Raw genomic sequence first — 25,665 nt, 5'->3', positions numbered from 1 at the left:
TAATTGGCTTCTGTATATGAATGGGGACCTTGGATTGTGGGCTCCTTGAGGGTAGGGACCGATGTGAGTGTGCGATGTACGGGGATAGGGGACAATTGTAGACACTCACTCAGGATGGACTGGATGGACTGGTGTCTTTATTCAACCTTACTAACTATGTAACTATGTACCCTTTTGGGTGGAACTCCACTTTAACCACTTGCCGCCCGCCCCATTACAAATTGACGGCGGCAAAGTGGTTTCATAATCCTGACCGGACTTCATATGACGTCCTCAGGATTATGAGCCGCTGCGCGCCCCCGGGGGCGCGCATCGCGGCGATCGTTGTTGCGGGGTGTCAGTCTGACACCCGGCAACTACGATCTCGGTAAAGAGTCTCCGACGAAGACTCTTTACCACGTGATCAGCCGTGTCCAATCACGGCTGATCACAGTGTAAATGGGAAGAGCCGGTGATCGGCTTTCCCTCACTCGCGTCTGTCAGACGCGAGTAGAGGAGAGCCGATCGGCTGCTCCTCTGACAGGGGGGGTCTGTGCTGATCGATTATCAGCACAGCCCCCCGAGGATGCCCACACTGGACCACCAGGGACGCCACCAGACCACCAGGGAAAAGGTAATCCTCCCTAGACCACCAGGGATGCCAGTCAGCACAATGGATGCCAATCAGTGCCCATAATGGATGCCAATCAGTGCCCACAATGGGCATCACTGATTGGCATGCATTATTGTTTGGCACTGATTGGCATCCATTAGTACAGTATAACACCAATGCCGCCTATGAGTGCCCACCTGTGCCGCCTATGAGTGCCCACCTGTGCCGCCTATCAGTGCCCACCCATGCCCATCTGTGCCGCCTATCCATGCCCATCCTGTACCGCCTATCCATGCCCATCTCTGCTGCCCATCCATGCCAATCCGTGCCAGCTATCAGTGTCCATCCGTGTCGCCCATCCGTGTCGCCTATCAGTGCTGCCTATCAGTGTCCATCAATGCCACCTCATCAGTGCCACTTCATTGGTGCCCATCAGTGCCGCATTATCAGTGCCCATCAGTGAAGGAGAAAACGTACTTATTTACAAAGTTTTGAAACTGAAACAAAAAAAAAAAACATTTTTTTTTCAAAATTTTCGGTATTTTTTATTTGTAGCGCAAAAAATAAAAACCGCAGAGGCGATCAAATACCACCAAAAGAAAGCTCTATTTGTGGGAAAAATGATAAAAATGTCATTTGGGTACAGTGTAGCATGACCGCGCAATGTCATTCAAAGTGCGACAGCGCTGAAAGCTCAAAATTGGTCTGGGCAGGAAGGTGTTTAAGTGCCCCCCCCAGTATTGAAGTGGTTAAAAAGCCCTCACTGGACACAACCACTCTTAACAACCTACGCCCCCCCATCCCCTTGCTCCCCTTTTTATCCAAACTCCTTAAACGTCTGGTCTACAACTAAGTGACTAACTTTGAGCATAACATTCTTGACCCCCTTCAGTCTGCATTTCGTCCTCAGCACTCCACAGAAAACTGCTCTCCTAAAACCAAACAAACGATCTACTAAACGGCCAAAACCAATGGACACTGTTCTGTACTCCTACTGGACCTCTCTGCTGCCTTTGCTATGGTTGACCAGCCCCCCCCCCCCCCCCCCCCTCCTCAAAAAACTCCAGGTCTTTGGTCCACATAACTGTACTCTTCACTGGTTCTCTTCCTACATATCCAACCTTTAGCGTTACTTACAACGCTACTTCCTCCTCTCCTCTTCCTTTCCTTTTGGTTGGGGGCCCCCCTAAGGTTCTGTTCTTGGACCTCTCCTATTTTCAATCTACACCTCCTCCCTGGGTCAGCCTCTCATGGCTTCCAAATACCATTTCTACGCTGACGACACCCAAATCTATCTCTCTACCCCTCAGCTCACTTCCTCCGTCTCCTCACGTATCACTAATTTACTAACAGACATATCAGTCTGGATCAGTGGCGTAACTAGAACCTTCAGGGCCCCCGATGCAAGAAACCATGAAGGGCCCCCCTGAACCCCAGCCAGGGCCCTTCCCTCCGAGTCCGGCGGTGGAACTCCAGGGCGTGGTCACAGGTATGACCTTTGTGAGCCCTGTAGTTCCACCACTGGTATCAGTAGTTTTATTTTTATTATTTTATTTTTTTATTTTTAGGTGCCCCATTAGGGGACTGTCCCTAGGCAGGATGGGGTTTCCTGTCCCCAGAAGAGATGAGGTCCTTTTCTCCAGGGCAGATGAAGTTACTGCCCCCAGGTGAGAAGGGGTCCCTGTCCCCAGGAGAGGTGGGGGTCCCTGTCCCCACGTGAGAAGGGGTCCCTGTGCCCAGGGGGAGATGGTGGGGGTATGTAATGGTGTGTGGGGGATGGGGTCCTCTCACTCACCATGACCAAGCTGCAGGCCGCGCACTCATCCATGTTAGCCTGGGCTCCATCCAGTGTGCTGGACGGGTGATCAGCATATCTCCCAGAAAGACCTTTCATCATCTGTGTATGATGGGGGAGGAGGGGGGCTGGCAGACAAGCCTGCAGTGTCCTCCGGGGGGCTCTCATAGGGCTGCACTGCATCTGTGTGCTTAAAGTTTGTTTACCCGGGAGAAGTATGCAGTGCAGTGTGGGCCGGACTCGGGGGGGGGGGGGGGGGGGGGGACTCTGGCTGGGGAGAACAGACATCGGACTGAGCGGCAATGCATGGAGCAGGAGAGGGGTACTCTGAGGACACAGGTCATGCGGAGAATGCACAACTAAAGAGCAGCCAGTGCGATAGTCAAGCATGGAGCTCTGCTAGTCACCCTCCACCTCCAGCCACCCGTGTGCATGGTGCACTGGTACCCCTAGCTGCCTATGCTGCTGCCGGCCATATGTAGAGGGGGCTGCATGGGCCCCCTGCATCACAGGGCCCCGTTGCGGTTGCAACTGCTGCACCCCCTATAGTTACGCCCCTGGTCTGGATGTCACACCACTTCTTCCTCCAACTCCATCTATCCAAAACCGAACTTATCATTTTTCCTCCCCCACGTGCCCCTTCCCCCGACTTCTCTGTTAGGATCGATGACTCAACTAAAAGCCCCCCCCCCCCCCCCATGCCAAGGTCCTAGGTGTGGTCATGGACTCTCCTTTAAGCTCCACGTCCAATCACTGTCCAAAAACTTGCCGACGCAACATCTCCACAATCTCCCTTCCTAACCAATGACACCACAAAGCTCTTAATTCACTGGCTGGTCATCTCCCGCCCTCGACTACCGCAACTCCCTCCTCATTGGCTCATCTCTACATAGTCCATCACCTCTTCAATCCATCATGAATGCCGCTGCCAGACTCATCCACCTTACCAACCGCTCTCAGTCTCTGCTACTCCTCTCTGTTAATCCCTCCACTGGCTTCCACCCAACAAATTAAAGCGGGAGTCCGCCGGGACTCCGCATTGTATTTTATTTTTTAAAAGCCAGCAGCTACAAATACTGCAGCTGCTGACTTTTAAAATAGTGACACTTACCCGTCCAGCGCGCCCGCGATGTCGGCACCCCGAAGGCGATCTCTCGATCGTCTCTCGGGTGCTGCCGCCGCCATCTTGGGTATGGGAATCAGGAAGTGGAGCCTTTCGGCTTCATTTCCCGGTTCCCTACTGCGCATGCGCGCGCTGCGTAATAAGGATGGTCCCCGCTGTCTCTGGGATCTGTGTGTTTCCCAGCAGGCAGCGGGGGGGACTTTCGGAAAGGGGCGTAATCTACGCCCCTTTCCCGCAGATAGCTATCCGGGAAGTGGGTGCAGAAAACTGTACTGTACAGGTACCTGCACCCCCCCTCCCCCCTGAAAGGTGCCAATTGTGGCGCCGGAGGGGGGGGGAGGGTTCCGATGAGCGGAAGGTCCACTTTAGGGTGGACCTCCGCTTTAAATTCAAAATACTAACAACTACATACAAAGCCATCCACAACTCGGCCCCCCAGCTACATCACTGACCTAGTCTCAAAATACCAACCTAATCGTTTTCTCTTCGTTCTTCTCAAGACCTCCTGCCTTCTAGCTTGATCATCTCCTCCTCCCATGCTCATCTTCAGGACTTTTCCAGAGCCTCCCCAATCCTATGGAATTCCTTACCCCAATTTGTCTGATTATCTACTACACTATTAGCTTTTAGAGGATCCCTGAAAACCCTTCTCTTCAGAGAAGCCTACCCTACCCCCACCTAAACAACTGTACTTTGATTTTTTTTTTTTCCATCAGCTCCTCCCCCCCCCCCCACAGTTATTACCTGTTGTTTCACTTGACCCCTTCCTTCTAGATTGTAAGCTCTAAGGAGCAGGGCCCTCTGATACCTCCTGTATTACCCTGTTTCCCCTAAAATAAGACCTAGCGTGATTGTCGGTGTTGGCTGCAATATAAGCCCTACACCGTTTCCTCAAAAATAAGCCCTACCCTGAAAAGAAGACCTACAAGGACTTTAACTAGGGCTTATTTGGGGGGGGGGGGGGGGGGTAGGGCTTTTATTGCAGCTATCACCGACAATCACACTAGGTCTTATTTTAGGGGAAACAGGCTATATTGTATTGTAAGTGTACTGTCTGCCTTCATGTTGTAAAGCGCTGCGACAACTGTTAGCGATATATAAATCCTGTATAATAATAATAATAATAATAATAATAATAAAGCCAGCTGAACCCCAGGGTGGGTATCAGTGCAGGTCATTATTGCTATTTTTGGCTATTATCACTCAGTGTTTGTCCTTTTCTGGACCAATCAGTGAACAGTAACAGAGATAAGAGAAGAATATATGATGGGTCACCTGTGCTGATCTCTGTAGGAGTGTCCTCCTCTATGAATGTCCTCGTCATTCCAGCCTCCTCCGTATATTGCTGATCATCCCTCACATACGTCTCTTCTACTTCACACTCAACTTTTACAATAATCAGATCTTCACCCTAAACCAACAGAACGGCAGAAAATAACATCTGTAACATAGAAGTATTTATGATGTGAGATCACATAGAAAATATCATCTTGTAGAGTCCACACATCATCTCCACATGTCAGAGTGTTCAATCACTTTATGTTCCCGACCCTCAACTCCACCTACCTGATGATGGTGGGGGATGGTGTGACCTTCCTGTGTGGAATACAGAGGACGGGGACATCTCTCTGGTGGGTTTCTGTATCTGGATGACTCCTCCATGGTGTCCTGGTACAGATCTTTGTGTTCTTCCTCCATCACCCCATCCTCATCATCCTCCTCTTTTATCTCTTCTTTAACCTCAACTTTAGGATCTCTCAGGTTTCCACTCTGAAAATATAATAAAAATGACATCAATGGTAACAATGCAGATAATGTACAGATCCTAATGATACTATCAGTGATTGTTCCTCATCTACCTGATGATGGTGGGGGATGGTGTGACCTTCCTGTGTGGAATCCCGGGAATACAGAGGACGGGGACATCTCTCTGGTGGGTTCCCATTACTGGATCCATCTGTAGGAAACACACACACTGACTGAATACATTGTTTCTATGTGTTTATCAGATGATGGGGGATCTAGGTGGAGCCTCCGTACTGCTCTCTCCTTTACAATAAAGTCTCCTCTTACCCGGTGATGTGAGGGGCGGCTGATTGGCCATCATGACGTCCTTGTAGAGATCCTTGTGTCCTTCTAAATACTCCTACATAGGAAAATAGACAGTGACACTACTTAGGAACCTGATACTTATCATGATCCAGACACCATCCAGACACATCCCTTGTCTGTTACTGGATAATGTCCCAGAATTCCCAGAATCCTCCTCACCTCTCCTGTCAGCAGCTCCATCATCTTCTTGGTGACTTCTAGAATCTTCTCCATGTTGTGTCTCTCAGGTTTTAGGGAGTCACATGGAGGCACTGTGATGGTCATATGATCACCGGACTTCACAGGAGGAAATCTCTGTATTGGGGAACCAATAGGAACATCATGTTAGAATCCCAGAATCCTCCTCACCTCTCCGGTCAGGTCTGTGTTTTATTAATAGAGATAAGAGTGATGTCATGTGACCTCCCAGAATCCTCCTCACCTCTCCGGTCAGGTCTGTGTTTTATTAATAGAGATAAGAGTGAGGTCATGTGACCTCCCAGAATCCTCCTCCCCTCTCCGGTCAGGTCTGTGTTTTATTAATAGAGATAAGAGTGAGGTCATGTGACCTCCCAGAATCCTCCTCACCTCTCCGGTCAGGTCTGTGTGTTTTATTAATAGAGATAAGAGTGAAGTCATGTGACCTCCCAGAGTCCTCCTCACCTCTCCGGTCAGCAGGTAGATGATCTCCAGGGTGAGGTTTAGTATCTTCTCAGTCATGTGACTCCGGTCCTTCTCCATCGTCAGTGATGTGGTTAGGTGATCTTTGTGGGTTTCTCTGTAGATGGATAGTAGAGAATTATCTGATCTGTACAATACTGCCGCAGAGAAAAAAATCAAAGGGAATGTTCCGACCCCGTAACTGGGGGAATGAAGGTGTTAATCTAGGTTACTGGACGTCTGGAGATAAAAGACGTCACAGTGACTATGGAGGAAGAGGACGGACATGACGGGGGGGGTTACTGGGTGTATATATATATATATATATATATATATATATATATATATATATATATATATATATATATATATATATACATATAATAACTTATTACCTCCTCGGCTGCCACTTCCAGCAATGTCCTCTCTACTTCTTCCCGACTCACCTCTCACCCAGAACTTCCTATTTATACCTGACATCACTTCCTGTCTTCCATAGAGACTTCCTGTCTGGATAGACTTGAGATCCCCACCTTGTGGAGCTCAAAGGAACTGCAGCCCGAGAAACATTTTACAGCCGGATCAGTGGAAGTACGATCAGAATATCTGGGAATTTTGCATATATCAATAGACAATTACAGTTTTCAACTACGTTATCGGCTTGTTACTGGCTTTCTCAAGTCTGCAGTTTCTGACAAACGTTTTCAGATTTTGTCTGCCATGACATCACTTGTGCGAGTCATTGAGTCACTCGGGCCACGCTGCTTTCGAGGCACAAAGAGAAGAGATGGAAGGGGCTGTGTTGACATTCCAGCAGCTCGGCTCAGTCAGCAAAACTTCAGGGGCATCGCTCTTTGTGATTGACTTTGAAGATACATAACTAGACAATGAAATTGATGTTGGATTTACATCTGGGGACAAGAACCTTGTCCTTATGTTGATGAGAATAAGGGTCTCTCCCCCCCCCCCAAACCCTTGCTCAGTGGTTATGGGGATCTGTGGGCAGGAGGCTTATCGGAATCTGGTAAACCCCTTTAACAAAAAGGGGCACCAAGATACTGCCCCTCCCCCATGTGTGTGAGTATGGGGTAAATAGTACCCTCACTCGTTCACAATAAAAAGTTGTAACCTAGAAATAAAGACCCCCAGACATTGGACAAGTCCTTTATTTAAAAAAATGTAAATCCAGAAAAAGTCCTTGACTGACGATCCACGGGGAATTAATAAACTAGGGGGTCTCCTGGGGACATTATTGACCATATATGCACATAACCACGCATACAGTGCCTTGAAAAAGTATTCATACCCCTTGCAATTTTCCACATTTTGTCACGTTACAACCAAAAATGTAAATGGATTTAATGTGATAGACCAACACAAAGTGGCACATAATTCTGAAGTGGAAGGAAAATGATAAATGGTTTTAAACATTTTTTTTACAAATAAATATGTAAAAAAATGTGTGTGGGGGGGGGGCATTTGTATGGTGCCCCATTTACTCTAATACCCCTAACTAAAATCTAGTGGAACCAATTGCCCCTCAGGCATGCCTCCCAGACTGCCCGACTGTGTGAACACTCACCAGCCCTCCTGGCTGCAACCTGTTGTTCCTCCTGGAGACTTGTCCGGCAGCGCTCTCCTGCTGTCCTCTTTTGCTGCTCCTGTGCCTCCTGCTTAGGACACCTCTGTGGGTTGTAAGAGGCTCCTGTCTGCACCCGGGCCCAGTATCATGTCCTGGCCCTCCAGTACTGTGCCCTCCAGATCTTCCAGCCCTCCTGACCCCCCCAGTATCATGCCCTCTAAACCCCCTGTATAATGCCTTCCAGACCCACCTGTACCAGGCTCTTCTGACTCCCCTGTAACTGTCTTTCATTGATCGACTATTGGATGACGGAGAGATCCCTTAAACGGATCCAAAACAGAACTCCTCTTCCTCCGCGCAAACCGAAAAACAAAAACCCCCGGCGCGATGTCCACACCACTCACCATCCTCGGACAACCCATCACCCACAGCACTAAAGCTATAAGCCTCGGAGACATCTTTGACTCAGACATGACAGTGGATGCACAAATAGGATCAGTAGTAGACGTGTGCATTCGTTTTCGTCCAAATGCATTTCCGTCCGAATTTCGGGGTAATTTTCGTTTTCGTTCTGACAAACGATAACGAAAGCGCAGAATCCGAAAAACGAAAGATCCGACATAAATAAATGCTTAATTTTCGTTTTCGTTGTTACAACAGTTCGATATAGAATAGGAGATTCGACGTGACTCTGACAATAACAATCTGTGTCTATTGAACCTGTGGTCGAATGTGCCTAACCTTACCTCTATTAGTCCAAGAATAGAGAAAATATTTGACAGAGAGAAAAGATTCGACATAGAGAGAAAAGATTCGACAGAGAGAGAAAAGATTCGACAGAGAGAAAAGATTCGACATAGAGAGAAAAGATTCGACATAGAGAAAAAAGATTTGACAGAAAGAAAAGATTCGACATAGAGAGAAAAGATTTCGACATAGAGAAAAGATTCGACATAGACAGAAAAGATTTCGACATAGAGAAAAGATTCGACATAGAGAGAAAAGATTCGACATAGAGAGAAAAGATTCGACATAGAGAGAAAAGATTCGTTTTCGTTGTTACAACAGTTCGATATAGAATAAGAGATTCGACGTGACTCTGACAATAACAATCTGTGTCTATTGAACCTGTGGCCAAATGTGCCTAACCTTACCTCTATTAGTCCAAGATTAAATAGAGAAAAGATTTGACAGAGAGAAAAGATTCGACATAGAGAGAAAAGATTCGACAGAGAGAAAAGATTCGACCTAGAGAAAAGATTCGACATAGAGAGAAAAGATTCGACATAGAGAGAAAAGATTCGACATAGAGAGAAAAGATTCAACATAGAGAGAAAAGATTCGACATAGAGAGAAAAGATTCGACATAAATAAATGCTTTATTTTCGTTTTCGTTGTTACAACAGTTCGATATAGAATAAGAGATTCGACGTGACTCTGACAATAACAATCTGTGTCTATTGAACCTGTGGCCAAATGTGCCTAACCTTACCTCTATTAGTCCAAGATTAAATAGAGAAAATATTTAACATAGAGAGAAAAGATTCGACAGAGAGAGAAAAGATTCGACAGAGAGAGAAAAGATTCAACAGAGAGAGAAAAGATTCGACAGAGAGAGAAAAGATTCGACACAGAAAAGATTCGACATAGAGAGAAAAGATTGAACACAGAGAAAAGATTCGACATAGAGAGAAAAGATTTGACATAGAGAGAAAAGATTCGACATAAATAAATGCTTTATTTTCGTTGTTACAACAGTTCGATATAGAATAAGAGATTCAACGTGACTCTGACAATAACAATCTGTGTCTATAGAACCTGTGGCCAAATGTGCCTAACCTTACCTCTATTAGTCCAAGATTAAATAGAGAAAATTCGACATAGAGAGAAAAGATTCGACATAGAGAGAAAAGATTCGACAGAGAGAAAAGATTCGACAGAGAGAAAATATTCGACATAGAGAGAAAAGATTCGACATAGAGAGAAAAGATTCGACACAGAGAGAAAAGATTCAACAGAGAGAAAAGATTCGACATAGAGAGAAAAGATTCAACAGAGAGAAAAGATTCGACATAGAGAGAGAAGATTCGACAGAGAGAAAAGATTCGACATAGAGAGAAAAGATTCGACATAGAGAGAAAAGATTCGACATAGAGAGGAAAGATTCGACATAGAGAGAAAAGATTCGACACAGAGAGAAAAGATTCGACACAGAGAGAAAAGATTCTAAAGTGCTAATTTTAAAGTTTGCAGAAACGAGGTGGAGCCACCAAAACAAAAGATGCCACATCCCAAATAAATATACAAATATAGAACAGGGAAAGAGGTAACCAACCTCACGGGACTTATAAGGGTATCGATATTGCATAGTACGGGGAGAACCCAATAGGGATCAAACAGAATAGACCCAAGATAAAGAGAAAAATCTCAAAAATTTATTACAAAAAAAATACAAAAAAAATGTAACAACTTTTTCTAAAAACACCATGTATAAAGATCCATCCAATACACGAAGATTTTGAAGACTCTCTTTAGAACTCAATAAGTATAGTTAGATACGGTGCTCGACATGTTTCACTCACAAATGAGTTTCATCAGGAGCTTTGTATACATATAACAAATAAGGTGCTGAAAAACATATAAAATACATTAATTACATAATATATATATAAAGCATTACAATGTTCCAAAAGGAAGCATACATAAATATACATAGAACAGAAAAATGTATAATCAAAATGTAAGCAAAGGTAAGGACATCTAGGTAGTCAGGGATCAAAAGGCTGGGGCAATTAGCTCTCATCTGTAGTAGATTCATCAAAAGACCAATCGGTCAAAAAAGGCCGAGTAGAATAACACCCAAGGGGGGGGGGGGGGGGGGAGGGAAGCCTCGATAGTGAATAATATGGGGACGCCTGGACCAGTGTTGGCTTGCAGAGAGACTCTCTATAGTATCAGTCTGAATTCGATAATAAAAAGATAAAAACAATAAATAAGAAAATAATAGATAAAGAGTTTTTTGGGTAGTGCTGCTGACAAAACGCAAATATTGCGATATCTGACAAAGTTATAGTATAAAACGATACTAGTAGGATACCTGGTAGAATCAATAGTATAAATCGAAGGGGCCAAATATGGCCAATCTATGGCGCAATAGGGAAACACAGCCCCCAGCCATTCAAAGCCAAAAAAGTAGTTCACCGCACAATATACAGCTAATTATAGCCCGATCTAGAATAAAAAAACAGAAGCAGACACAAATCAATTCATAAATTGGTCATGGGGTATAGATACCATAATACAAATAGTATATCACCAAAATGTTACTAGGACATTCAGCAAAGAAATCCCGAATGCCTACCTTAGTTGTTTGGTCAGCGGGGCAACCATAAGAGACAAGTCCCACCTCAGAAAAGTAAGGCAGTGAAATCCTGCCTTATAAAGCGTCTCCCCAGCTCGGCGGCGTCTGACGTAGCCCGCCAAGTGGTGGGCGGAAATAACCCTGCAACCAATCTCGGGAAATCCCGAGGAGCGTGCCGCGCATGCGCGTGATGACGCAGACTGTCGTCACGCACGCACGGCGGCCATCTCGAAAAACTCCCATAGCCACCGAAGGTATGGGTGAAGGGGAGGATCGAGAATTCGTTCACCGAATGACGCAAAACTGCATAACTGCATAAGAGCGCCATCTTAACAGCTGGAAAGCCCACAGTGGAAAGTGGGCGGGGAAAGATGGAGACAAGGGGAGGGCACGGACCGGCGAAACACCGCATCAACCCCATCATGGACAAACCCCGGTGGGTGAGATGAGGTGGATGAAATTACCGGCCAGACAAAATACCCAAACCCATCCGCCTCAGTGAAGGACAGACTCTCCCCTCAAACATAGAGCGTACTGAACGCTCCAGGTGAGGGAAAAAGAGCGCCCATGCAAGCCAGGTCCAGGGATACCCAGTAATAATGAAAAAATAGTAAAGGGGAAATCTATTATTTTCCCCCCAGAAAAAAAATAAAAAATAATATTCTTAAAGTGGCTTCCTAAATAGGTTTAAGTCACAACGATCAAATTAATGTCAAATAAATAGAGCAAATCAGCAAAAATGATGCATTTGTCCCAGACCGTTGATCACTCAGCTACATATAATAAGATATATTTTATTATATGTAGCTGAGTGATCACCATTTAGGAAGCCTCTTTAAGAATATTATTTTTTATTTTTTTTTCTGGGGGAAAATAAAAGATTTCCCCTTTACTATTTTTTCATTATTACTGGGTATCCCTGGACCTGGCTTGCATGGGCGCCTGGGGCCTTTGGTGCAATCTTGGCACTACTAATCAATTTGTGTCTGTTTCCATCCATGTAAGTCCCCTTCCTTCACCCTGCACTAATTCGCCTTTTCGCTACTTAACTTGGATGCTCTCTTTCCCTCACCTGGAGCGTTCAGTACGCTCTATGTTTGAGGGGAGAGTCTGTCCTTCATTGAGGCGGATGGGTTTGGGTATTTTGTCTTCATCTCACCCACCGGGGTTTGTCCATGATGGGGTTGATGCGGTGTTTCGCCGGTCCGTGCCCTCCCCTTGTCTCCATCTTTCCCCGCCCACTTTCCACTGTGGGCTTTCCAGCTGTTAAGATGGCGCTCTTGCCCGAGTTATGCAGTTTTGCGTCATTCGGTGAACGAATTCTCGATCCTCCCCTTCACCCATACCTTCGGTGGCTATGGGAGTTTTTCGAGATGGCCGCCGTGCGTGCGTGACGACAGTCTGCGTCATCACGCGCATGCGCGGCACGCTCCTCCTCGGGATTTGAATGAATGAATTAACCACTTGGGTACCGCGCTATTGCAAAATGACGGCAATAGCGCGGACCCACATTTCCGGGACTACGTCTATTGACGTAGTCCTGGTTACGAGCGGCCTGCGCGCCCCCTGAGGGGCGCGCGCGGCGCGCTCTGTGATCGGCGAGTCCGTGAGACTCGCCTGATCACCGATCCGTGTAAGGGGTCGATCCCGACCCCTTATCACGTGATCAGCTGTCAGCCAATGACAGCTGATCATGTGATAAAACGGAGCCGGTAATCGGCTAGTATTCCTCCTCGCGCTGACAGCGCGAGGAGGAAAAAAAAAAGCCGATCGCCGGCGGCCGTGTTCGGGACTAGTGATGGACGAACTTCCGACGGGACGTTTCGCGAACGCGAAACGCGAACGGGCACAAACGTTCGCGAAAACGACCGTTCGCCGCGGGCTCCATTGACTTCAATGGGAGGCGAATTTCGCAAACCTTTAGGTCGAATTTGCGGCCACGTGGTAATTATTAGGGGGTAGCACGTAGTCCCACCACCTGGACAATAGCATAATACATGTATGAGGTGAATTTGGGATCGATAACTACAAGCATTTTTTTTTTATTTGGGAAATTGTTCTGACAATTCAGGACTATGGAGCTAATGAAGGCAATGGAGGAGAGGGAAGGTCAGGGACCAGGGTAGGCAAACAAGAGGGTGCAGGAGATACAGAGCACTGACAGCAGCACCGTAATACAGAGCACTGACATCAGCACCGTGACATACAGCGCTGACAGCAGCTCCGTGACATACAGCGCTGACAGCAGCACCGTGACATACAGCGCTGACAGCAGCTCCGTGACATACAGCGCTGACAGCAGCTCCGTGACATACAGCGCTGACAGCAGCACCGTGACATACAGCGCTGACAGCAGCTCCGTGACATACAGCGCTGACAGCAGCTCCGTGACATACAGCGCTGACAGCAGCTCCGTGACATACAGCACTGACAGCAGCTCCGTGACATACAGCGCTGACAGCAGCTCCGTGACATACAGCGCTGACAGCAGCACCGTGACATACAGCGCTGACAGCAGCTCCGTGACATACAGCGCTGACAGCAGCTCCGTGACATACAGCGCTGACAGCAGCTCCGTGACATACAGCACTGACAGCAGCTCCGTGACATACAGCGCTGACAGCAGCTCCGTGACATACAGCGCTGACAGCAGCACCGTGACATACAGCGCTGACAGCAGCTCCGTGACATACAGCGCTGACAGCAGCTCCGTGACATACAGCGCTGACAGCAGCTCCGTGACATACAGCGCTGACAGCAGCTCCGTGACATACAGCGCTGACAGCAGCTCCGTGACATACAGCGCTGACAGCAGCTCCGTGACATACAGCGCTGACAGCAGCTCCGTGACATACAGCGCTGACAGCAGCTCCGTGACATACAGCGCTGACAGCAGCTCCGTGACATACAGCGCTGACAGCAGCACCGTAAGCAGCCCCAGGAGGAAGTCAGCACAGCACAGGGATGGTGTGATCCCCTCATAATAAGAACCCCCAGGAGGAAGTCAGCACAGCACAGGGATGGTGTGATCCCCTCATAATAAGAACCCCCAGGAGGAAGTCAGCACAGCACAGGGATGGTGGGAGCCCCTCATAATAAGAACACCCAGGAGGAAGTCAGCACAGCACAGGGATGGTGGGAACCCCTCATAATAAGCAGCCCCAGTAGAAATATGACACCGCTCAACCTCTTCAAAGAGGAGGGTAGGGGCATATAGTACGGTGTGCTTTTTTGGGTCAGGGAAGTGAGCCAAATGAATTAAGAAGGTCTGTGTGCTTGATTCCAAAAATTGTTTATAGACATATACATGGTCTACTGATCACATGTGTTGAATTCCTCCGAGATCCATGCCTCATTCATTTTTAGAAATGTGAGGTAGTTAACACTGTGGTGAGCTAGGCGAGTACGCTTATCGGTCACAATCCCCCCTGCTGCGCTGAACGTCCTTTCGGACAGGACACTGGATGAGGGGCAAGCCAACAGTTCGATTGCAAATTGGGCAAGCTCTGGCCAGAGGTCAAGCCTGCCCACCCAGTAGTCTAGGGGTTCATCACTCCTCAGAGCGTCCACATCGGCCGTTAACCCAATGTAGTCGGACACCTGACGGTCTAGGCGTTCCCTGATGCTGGATCCGGATGACACCTGTCGATGGGTCGGCTGAAAGAATGACCTCATATCCGAAGTCACCAACACATCTTCAAACCGGCCTCTTCTTGCAGGCGCTGTTGGATTGGTACCCGCAAATCCTTCTCTGGGAGTGGGAATTGCTCCTCTGCCAGCACACGCAAAAGCAGAATGCAGCATTTCTCGAAGCAAGGCCTGGAAGTGCTGCATTCTGACAGCCCTCTGCGACGGCGGTAACATTTCCGCCATTTTGTGTTTGTACCGGGGGTCTAAGTACGTTGCCACCCAGTACTGGTCCTTGACCCTCATGCTTTTTATACGGGGGTCCCTATTAAAACACTGGAGCATGAAGGCCCCCATTTGCACTAAAGTGGAAGCGGTGTGGTGGCCTGGCTCCTGCTCATCATCCAGGATAATGTCGTCCTCTTCATTCTCCTCTCCCCATCCTCGCACAACAGGGATCCCAGAAAGGTTTAAAGCATGCTCTTCTTGCTCCTGCTCATCCGCCCCGGCACCATCCTCCTCTGACTCCTCATCAGACTCCTGTTGTTGACTTGTCTCAGATAGAGTAGCCCCCCCTGGGAATTCATCCAGCATTGCGACTTCCTCATCTTCCCGCTCCTGCTCCTCCACAGCCTGATCAATGACACGACGCAATGCACGCTCCAGAAAGAAGGCATAAGGTACCATGTCACTGATGGCGCCATGGCTGCGACTGACCAGTTTGGTGATCTCCTCAAATGGCCGCAGAAGTCTGCATGTGTCGCGCATGAGCAGCCACTGGCGCGGTGAAAAAAAACCCAGCTCCCCAGAACCGTTTCTTTCGCAGAGTTCATACAGGTAGACGTTAACTGCACGTTTCTGCTGGAGCAGCCTATCAAGCATATAGAAGGTTGAGTTCCATCGCGTCGGGCAATCGCAAATAAGACGTCTGACCGGCAGATGGTGTCGCCGCTGAATGTCAGCAAGGCGAGCCATGGCCGTGTAAGATCTTCTGAAATGGGCCGAGATTTTCCTTGCCTGCCGCAAGATGTCCTGGACCCCAGGGTATTTGACAAGGAATCGCTGCACGACCAAGTTTAAGACGTGTGCCATGCACGGCACGTGCGTGATTTTGCCCTGTTTCAATGCGCTAAGCAGATTGGCACCGTTGTCACACACCACTTTACCAACTGTCAAATTAAGCGGTGTTAGCCACTCATCTGCCTGTGAACGCAAAGCTGAAAGGAGTGCCGGGCCAGTGTGGCTCTTTGCTTCCAGGCACAACAGACGCAGCACGGCATGGCAACGTCTCACCTGGCATGTGGAATAGGTTCTGGGGAGCTTGGGCGGTGCAGTGGAAGAGACGCTAGCAGCGGAAAAGGAGGAGGCAGCTGAGGAGGAGAGGGAGGAGGATGGAGTAGGAGGAGGAGAAGAAGAGTCAGGCCTGCATGCAATCCGTGGCGGTAAAACCAAATCTACACGGGTGCCACGGGTTACATGCTTGACGGCCGTCAGAAGGTTCACCCAGTGGGCAGTAAAACTGATATACCTTCCCTGCCCGTGTTTGCTAGACCACGTGTCTGTGGTCAGATGTATCTTGGCACCGACACTGTGTGCCAGAGATACATTCACTTGCCGCTGAACATGGCCATATAGCTCTGGGATGCCCTTCTCTGAGAAATACTTCCTTCCTGGGACCTTCCATTGTGGTGTTCCAATGGCCACAAATTTGCGAAAGGCCTCCGAGTCCACCAGTTTATATGGCAGTAGTTGGCGGGCTATGAGTTCTGACAAGCCAGCCGCCAACCGTTGGGCAAGAGGGTTATCCGGCGTCATCATTTTTTTACGCTCAAACATTAGGCCCACGGAAGCCTGCCTTTTTGCAGAAAAATGTGAGCTTGGCGTGATGGAAGGTGGAGTGGAGGACAATTGTGAGGAGAGAGGAGAAGGAGAAGTAGAAGACGAGGCTGGACGGTGAGAGCCTGCAGTGTGGCTTTGTGTGTTCCGTTGCTCCCACTGGGCTCGGTGATGGCTGCTCATGTGCCTTCTTAAGGCGGTCGTCCCTAGGTGAGTATTGGGCTTACCGCGACTAACGCGTTGACTGCAAAGATTGCAGATGGCAACGCTATTGTCAGCAGCGGACACGTTAAAAAAAGCCCACACTGCGGAGCCATGTGCCGGTGTCCTGGGAGCGCCAGATGTGACCGTACATGGTCGATGACTCGCTCCTGATACATTTGCAGTCTGCTTTGTCCCTGCTGTGCAATGTAAGTCATTGCTGCTTCTCCTCCCTATCTGCTGGTCCATATCTCCCTCTGAACTCCCCTCCTCTTCCTCTCTTGTGGGCACCCACGTGACATCACTAGACACGTCATCATCAACGTCACCTTCCCCACCGCTATAAGTAGAGTAGGCAGCAACACCGGGGACCAACCTCCTCCTTGGGCTGATCTGGGTACTGGCGTCAGACTGCTGAGTAGCGCTTGTTGCTGCCTCCTCTTCCTGATCCAATACCAAGAGTGGCTGCGCATCAGAAATGTCCTCTTGATATGGATCGGAAAATAATTCCAGTGACTCAAGCGGAAGGTATGTGGTGGTGGTGGTGGTGGTCGTGTTGTTGGTGGTAGTGTCTTTGGGGGTGCACATAGCAGAGAGTGAAGAAGAGGGTGCAGATCGAGAGGATGAGGAGGGTGCAGAAGAATAAGGCTGAGTGAGCCACTCAACCAAGTCTGGTGCGTCCTTTAAAGTAATTGAACGCACCTTCTGCAACTTCCCACTTTGGCTCAAGGCTGTTGCTCCTGCCCTACCCCTACCACCCCTGCGGAAGGGCCTGCCTCTTCCTCTGCCTGTCATTTTTTAAATCACCCTGTGACAAAACTCTTAGTCCCTATACCGCTGAAGGACTGCTGCAGTATAGGGCAGCGGTCAGCAGTAGTGCACGTCAACCCTATGTATTGTGGACCGATAGCGGTCCTTACAGAACAGCAGACTGTACTGCACTCAGGCCTATGTACCGTAGCACCCTATACCAAGTTACCAGTCCTTATAAAAACTTTTGTGGACCAAGCAGGTTGTGTGTTAGTGATTAGCAGACTGTACGTCAGTCCCTATACCAATGAAGGACTGCTGCAGTATAGGGCAGCGGTCAGCAGTAGTGCACGGCAACCCTATGTATTGTGGACCGATAGCGGTCCTTACAGAACAGCAGACTGTACTGCACTCAGGCCTATGTACCGTAGCACCCTATACCAAGTTACCAGTCCTTATAAGAACTTTTGTGGACCAAGCAGGTTGTGTGTTAGTGATTAGCAGACTGTACGTCAGTCCCTATACCAATGAAGGACTGCTGCAGTATAGGGCAGCGGTCAGCAGTAGTGCACGGCAACCCTATGTATTGTGGACCGATAGCGGTCCTTACAGAACAGCAGACTGTAACGCACTCAGGCCTATGTACCGTAGCACCCTATACCAAGTTACCAGTCCTTATAAGAACTTTTGTGGACCAAGCAGGTTGTGTGTTAGTGTTTAGCAGACTGTGCGTCAGTCCCTATACCGCTGAAGGACTGCTGCAGTATAGGGCAGCGGTCAGCAGTAGTGCACGGCAACCCTATGTATTGTGGACCGATAGCGGTCCTTACAGAACAGCAGACTGTACTGCACTCAGGCCTATGTACCGTAGCACCCTATACCAAGTTACCAGTCCTTATAAGAACTTTTGTGGACCAAGCAGGTTGTGTGTTAGTGTTTAGCAGACTGTGCGTCAGTCCCTATACCGCTGAAGGACTGCTGCAGTATAGGGCAGCGGTCAGCAGTAGTGCACGGCAACCCTATGTATTGTGGACCGATAGCGGTCCTTACAGAACAGCAGACTGTAACGCACTCAGGCCTATGTACCGTAGCACCCTATACCAAGTTACCAGTCCTTATAAGAACTTTTGTGGACCAAGCAGGTTGTGTGTTAGTGATTAGCAGACTGTACGTCAGTCCCTATACCAATGAAGGACTGCTGCAGTATAGGGCAGCGGTCAGCAGTAGTGCACGGCAACCCTATGTATTGTGGACCGATAGCGGTCCTTACAGAACAGCAGACTGTACTGCACTCAGGCCTATGTACCGTAGCACCCTATACCAAGTTACCAGTCCTTATAAGAACTTTTGTGGACCAAGCAGGTTGTGTGTTAGTGTTTAGCAGACTGTGCGTCAGTCCCTATACCGCTGAAGGACTGCTGCAGTATAGGGCAGCGGTCAGCAGTAGTGCACGGCAACCCTATGTATTGTGGACCGATAGCGGTCCTTACAGAACAGCAGACTGTAACGCACTCAGGCCTATGTACCGTAGCACCCTATACCAAGTTACCAGTCCTTATAAGAACTTTTGTGGACCAAGCAGGTTGTGTGTTAGTGATTAGCAGACTGTACGTCAGTCCCTATACCAATGAAGGACTGCTGCAGTATAGGGCAGCGGTCAGCAGTAGTGCACGGCAACCCTATGTATTGTGGACCGATAGCGGTCCTTACAGAACAGCAGACTGTAACGCACTCAGGCCTATGTACCGTAGCACCCTATACCAAGTTACCAGTCCTTATAAGAACTTTTGTGGACCAAGCAGGTTGTGTGTTAGTGATTAGCAGACTGTACGTCAGTCCCTATACCAATGAAGGACTGCTGCAGTATAGGGCAGCGGTCAGCAGTAGTGCACGGCAACCCTATGTATTGTGGACCGATAGCGGTCCTTACAGAACAGCAGACTGTACTGCACTCAGGCCTATGTACCGTAGCACCCTATACCAAGTTACCAGTCCTTATAAGAACTTTTGTGGACCAAGCAGGTTGTGTGTTAGTGTTTAGCAGACTGTGCGTCAGTCCCTATACCGCTGAAGGACTGCTGCAGTATAGGGCAGCGGTCAGCAGTAGTGCACGGCAACCCTATGTATTGTGGACCGATAGCGGTCCTTACAGAACAGCAGACTGTAACGCACTCAGGCCTATGTACCGTAGCACCCTATACCAAGTTACCAGTCCTTATAAGAACTTTTGTGGACCAAGCAGGTTGTGTGTTAGTGATTAGCAGACTGTACGTCAGTCCCTATACCAATGAAGGACTGCTGCAGTATAGGGCAGCGGTCAGCAGTAGTGCACGGCAACCCTATGTATTGTGGACCGATAGCGGTCCTTACAGAACAGCAGACTGTAACGCACTCAGGCCTATGTACCGTAGCACCCTATACCAAGTTACCAGTCCTTATAAGAACTTTTGTGGACCAAGCAGGTTGTGTGTTAGTGATTAGCAGACTGTACGTCAGTCCCTATACCAATGAAGGACTGCTGCAGTATAGGGCAGCGGTCAGCAGTAGTGCACGGCAACCCTATGTATTGTGGACCGATAGCGGTCCTTACAGAACAGCAGACTGTAACGCACTCAGGCCTATGTACCGTAGCACCCTATACCAAGTTACCAGTCCTTATAAGAACTTTTGTGGACCAAGCAGGTTGTGTGTTAGTGTTTAGCAGACTGTGCGTCAGTCCCTATACCGCTGAAGGACTGCTGCAGTATAGGGCAGCGGTCAGCAGTAGTGCACGGCAACCCTATGTATTGTGGACCGATAGCGGTCCTTACAGAACAGCAGACTGTAACGCACTCAGGCCTATGTACCGTAGCACCCTATACCAAGTTACCAGTCCTTATAAGAACTTTTGTGGACCAAGCAGGTTGTGTGTTAGTGATTAGCAGACTGTACGTCAGTCCCTATACCAATGAAGGACTGCTGCAGTATAGGGCAGCGGTCAGCAGTAGTGCACGGCAACCCTATGTATTGTGGACCGATAGCGGTCCTTACAGAACAGCAGACTGTACTGCACTCAGGCCTATGTACCGTAGCACCCTATACCAAGTTACCAGTCCTTATAAGAACTTTTGTGGACCAAGCAGGTTGTGTGTTAGTGATTAGCAGACTGTACGTCAGTCCCTATACCAATGAAGGACTGCTGCAGTATAGGGCAGCGGTCAGCAGTAGTGCACGGCAACCCTATGTATTGTGGACCGATAGCGGTCCTTACAGAACAGCAGACTGTAACGCACTCAGGCCTATGTACCGTAGCACCCTATACCAAGTTACCAGTCCTTATAAGAACTTTTGTGGACCAAGCAGGTTGTGTGTTAGTGTTTAGCAGACTGTGCGTCAGTCCCTATACCGCTGAAGGACTGCTGCAGTATAGGGCAGCGGTCAGCAGTAGTGCACGGCAACCCTATGTATTGTGGACCGATAGCGGTCCTTACAGAACAGCAGACTGTAACGCACTCAGGCCTATGTACCGTAGCACCCTATACCAAGTTACCAGTCCTTATAAGAACTTTTGTGGACCAAGCAGGTTGTGTGTTAGTGATTAGCAGACTGTACGTCAGTCCCTATACCAATGAAGGACTGCTGCAGTATAGGGCAGCGGTCAGCAGTAGTGCACGGCAACCCTATGTATTGTGGACCGATAGCGGTCCTTACAGAACAGCAGACTGTAACGCACTCAGGCCTATGTACCGTAGCACCCTATACCAAGTTACCAGTCCTTATAAGAACTTTTGTGGACCAAGCAGGTTGTGTATTAGTGTTTAGCAGACTGTGCGTCAGTCCCTATACCGCTGAAGGACTGCTGCAGTATAGGGCAGCGGTCAGCAGTAGTGCACGGCAACCCTATCTATTGTGGACCGATAGCGGTCCTTACAGAACAGCAGACTGTACCGCACCCAAGCCTATGTACCGTAGCACCCTAGACAGACCAAGTTACCAGTCCTTATAAGAACTTTTGTGGAACAAGTGAGTTGTGAATGATTAGCAGACTGCAGCAGAAGGGCAGCAGTCAAGTATAATATTCTTTCTATATTTGGAAGAAAGAATATTATACGTGTACAAGCCTATTACCGTACCACTGATACCAGTCCTGAAAAGAACCTTTGTGGAACTAATAGTAACAGCAAGTCTTTAAAATTATCCTCACTGCCTGACAACACTGCTTCCTGCCTGTCCCTATACAAATTGGCAAAAAAGAGTAGGCTGGAACGATTAGCTGGAACAGCTCTTTTGTGGACCTGATAGTAACAGCTAATGATGATGATGATGATGATGATGAAGAAAGACTAATCTGGCTGAGCTGTCCCTAAAATAGCAGCATACAGCGCTCTGTCCCTTTATCTAAACTGACAAAAGAAACTCAGGCTGCTGACCTAACACCTATACCAGTCCTGAAAAGAACTTTTGTGTACCAAATAGCTAGCGTTTTCTCTGTCCCTACTCCACACAGGATCCTTTCCCTACAGTGACAGAAGAAAGAATGTAAAATGGCCACCGGATCGGGTGTATTTATAGGTTAGGGGGAATGTCCAAGTGTCCATGAGCTGTCATGTCTCAATTGGTTGTCCTGTAACACATGATAAACGTGTCACGAAAGGTTAAAGTTCTTGTATACATTAAACACGTAAGTCCGCCGGGGCGAACGACGGAAAAAGGCGTTCGAACCCGCGGACGGCGAAAGTCGGAAATTCGCCGCGAAACGACCGCCGGGCGAACCGTTCGGCCATCACTAATTGTAATGCTTTATATATATATATATTATGTAATTAATGTATTTTATATGTTTTTCAGCACCTTATTTGTTATATGTATACAAAGCTCCTGATGAAACTCATTTGTGAGTGAAACATGTCGAGCACCGTATATAACTATACTTATTGAGTTCTAAAGAGATTCTTCAAAATCTTTGTGTATTGGATGGATCTTTATACATGGTGTTTTTAGAAAAAGTTGTTACATTTTTTGTATTTTTTTTGCAATACATTTTTGAGATTTTTCTCTTTATCTTGGGTCCATAGGATGAAGAAGCTGTAGCTTCGAAATGCATTACCATTCCTTTGCCACTGTGAATAATCACATTTCCTGTTCCTGTGAAGTCACGACCAGCTGCTTCTTGTTTCCTGCCTCCTGGTTCCCAGCATTCTCTGGATTAGACATGTGCAAAAGGAAAAAATCAGTTTAGTTTCGTTTCGTTTTAATTCGTTAATTCATTAATTTCGTTTAGTTATATTCGTTAACTTCCTTAAATTCGTTTTCGGATTTCGTTTAGTTTTCTACCGAATTCGAAAAATCGGCCACATTCGAAAATATTTCAACCAAATTCGAAAATATTTCTACCGAATTCGAAATGATTTCAACATGATTCGACATTATTTCAACCACATTCGAAAATATTTTGTGACCCGACTTTAGGGCCATGTATCTCGGGGTCACTTGGTGCTAGACACTTCAAATTTGGATATGTTGTAGTGCTAGTATTACTGTGTTTGCATACCAAATTTGGGGTTTCTATCTATAAGTGACCCCGAGATATGTGGCCCCAAAATCGGGTCGCAAAATGTTATTAGGTATTAGAGCAGAGAATGACATTTTGCGACCCGATTTTGGGGCCACATATCTCGGGGTCACTTATAGCTAGAAACCCCAAATTTGGTATGCAAACACAATAGTACTAGAACTATAACATATCCAAATTTGGAGTTTCTAGCACCAAGTGACCCCGAGATACATGGCCCTAAATTCGGGTCATAAAATATTTTCGAATGTGGTTGAAATAACGTCGAATCATGTTGAAATCATTTCGAATTCGGTAGAAATATTTTCGAATTTGGTTGAAATATTTTCGAATGTTTCCGATTTTTCGAATTCGGTAGAAAACTAAACGAAATGCATACCAAATTTGGGGTTTCTAGCTATAAGTGACCCCGAGATATGTGGCCCCAAAATCGGGTCGCAAAATGTCATTCTCTGCTCTAATAACTAATAACATTTTGCGACCCGATTTTGGGGCCACATATCTCGTAGAAATATTTTCGAATTTGGTTGAAATAACGTATCTCGGGGCCACTTGTAGCTAGGAACCCCAAATTAGGTATGCAAACACAGTAGACCTAGCACTACAACATCTCAAAACTTGGGGTTTCTAGCTCTAAGTGACCCCGAGTTACGGGGCCCCAAAATCGGGTCGCAAAATGTCAAGCACTTTTCTGCAGCAGAGAATGACATTTTGCGACCCAACTTTGGGGGCCACATATCTCGGGGTCACTTATAGCTAGAAACCCCAAATTTGGTATGCAAACACAGTAATACTAGCACTACAACATATCCAAATTTGAAGTGTCTAGCACCAAGTGACCCCGAGATACATGGCCCTAAAGTCGGGTCACAAAATATTTTCGAATGTGGTTGAAATAATGTCGAATGCAGTTGAAATAATTTCGAAAGCAGTTGAAATAATTTCAAATGCATTTGAAATCATTTCGAATCATGTCGAATTCATTCGAATTCATTCGTTATATTTCTTTCGTATTCGTTGTAATTTGTTATTTTTTTATTCGGACATTCGGATGCATGCGAATGTCCGAAAGATGCAAAATTCGGCCGAATTTCGATTCGTTACAAAACGAATTGCACAAGCCTACTCTGGATCCCTGTAAGATCACACCAGTGCCCCAGGCTGCAAAAGGGAAGACATTTATGAGACTCAAGGACTGGCGATTTTCACCACATACTGAACTCATCTAATTTAACCTGTGAGTTACTACTTAGTTTTTATTAAATATATGATTTATACTGCACTCAGTCTGGCGCCCCTCTGTTCCCATCTCCCCATACTATGCAATATCGTTACCCTTAAAAGTCCCGTGAGGTTGGTTACCTCTTTCCCTGTTCTATATTTGCTAATTTTAAAGGCTAATATGCAAGTTACTGTCCTAAAAAGTGTATCAATGCAGAAAAAAGTTTTAAAAACGGCCGTTTTTTTCGGGAGCAGTGATTTTAATCATGATTAAAGTGAAACAGTAAAAGTGTAATATTCCTTTAAATTTCGTACCTGGGGGGTGTCTATAGTCAGCGGAGCCCACCAACTTCTTCGCCTATTGCGTAGACTTATCCCCTTCATCCCGGAAGGAGATACAGCAGCAGTAGTTGGAGCAATCATTAATTCCCAACTCGACTACTCAAATTCCCTCTACCTAGGACTCCCGAAATACCAAATTTCAGGTCTACAAATTGTCCAGAACACAGCAGCCAGACTGGTAACTGGAATGAAACCCTGGGAATCAATCACCCCATCCCTGAGGACCCTCCATTGGCTAGCCGTGAAGGATCGAGTTACATTCAAGACCCTCTGCCTCACTCACAAATGTACACAAGGAAAAGCCCCGCAATACCTCTGTGACAAAATAAAGCACTACACCCCCAGGTCGCCCCCTCTCTGGTCAACTAACCAGAACCTCCTCCACATCCCCAAGACCCGTTATAAAGTAAAAGGTGAACGAAGGTTCGCAGTCCAAGGACCGCGGCTATGGAACGCTCTACCTGTGGACATCCGTTCACTAGAAAACCATCCGGCCTTCAGGAAGAAGCTCAAGACCTATCTCTTCTGAAGACCCAGATGGACACTGGTGTCAAAAGCGCCCTGAGGCAATGTAGTTTGCATATGTAGCGCTATACAAGTTATTCATTCATTCATTCCATCCAAGGAATTGGTCAGAGAAGGAGAATACAGAGATGATGCAGACGTTAATATTTGTATAATATATTTTTCTCTCCTCCTTGGTGGGAGTGGAGATGACCTCATCTATAAGGATATACAGTACATACACACACAGCACAAGGCCGTGTTTTCACTATAATGCCGCTTACACACGAGCGGAATGTCCAACAGAAAAGGTCAGACGGGAGCTTTTCATCATATATTCCGATCGAGTGTGTGCCCCATCGGACTTTTTACATCGAAAATTCTGATGGACCTAGAAATAGAACATGTTCTAAATATTTCCGACAGAAC

The 25,665-nt window shown here is 47.3% G+C and overlaps 2 protein-coding genes across 2 annotated transcripts in view; both read right to left on the bottom strand.

The window, feature by feature from the left end:
• Nucleotides 1-25,665, bottom strand: part of LOC143955460 (uncharacterized) — a 121,529-nt gene that overhangs the window by 814 nt on the left and 95,050 nt on the right. The gene's annotated exons all lie outside the window — the stretch shown is intronic.
• LOC143955358 (uncharacterized) lies at nt 4,694-5,499 on the bottom strand. Its single transcript, XM_077465423.1, has 3 exons — nt 5,491-5,499; nt 5,077-5,280; nt 4,694-4,921 (listed from the first exon to the last, which is right to left on the bottom strand). The coding sequence occupies exons 1-3, from the start codon at nt 5,497-5,499 to the stop codon at nt 4,694-4,696; spliced, it is 441 nt and encodes a 146-aa protein (XP_077321549.1).

The sequence above is a fragment of the Lithobates pipiens genome, unplaced genomic scaffold (assembly GCF_037356315.1).
Source record: "Lithobates pipiens isolate NorthernLeopardFrog02 unplaced genomic scaffold, aLitPip1_a1.2 Scaffold_35, whole genome shotgun sequence".
Classification (NCBI taxonomy): Eukaryota; Metazoa; Chordata; class Amphibia; order Anura; family Ranidae; genus Lithobates; species Lithobates pipiens.
Note: the sequence above shows the minus strand (reverse complement) of the source record. Positions and strands in the feature narration are given on the sequence as shown.

Bases quoted from the DNA above. Each gene is read 5' to 3' on its own strand.
- LOC143955358 (XM_077465423.1), bottom strand. The intron at 4,922-5,076 runs GTAGGTGGAGTT...CTGTTGGTTTAG, and splicing joins CCATCCCCCACCATCATCAG to GGTGAAGATCTGATTATTGT.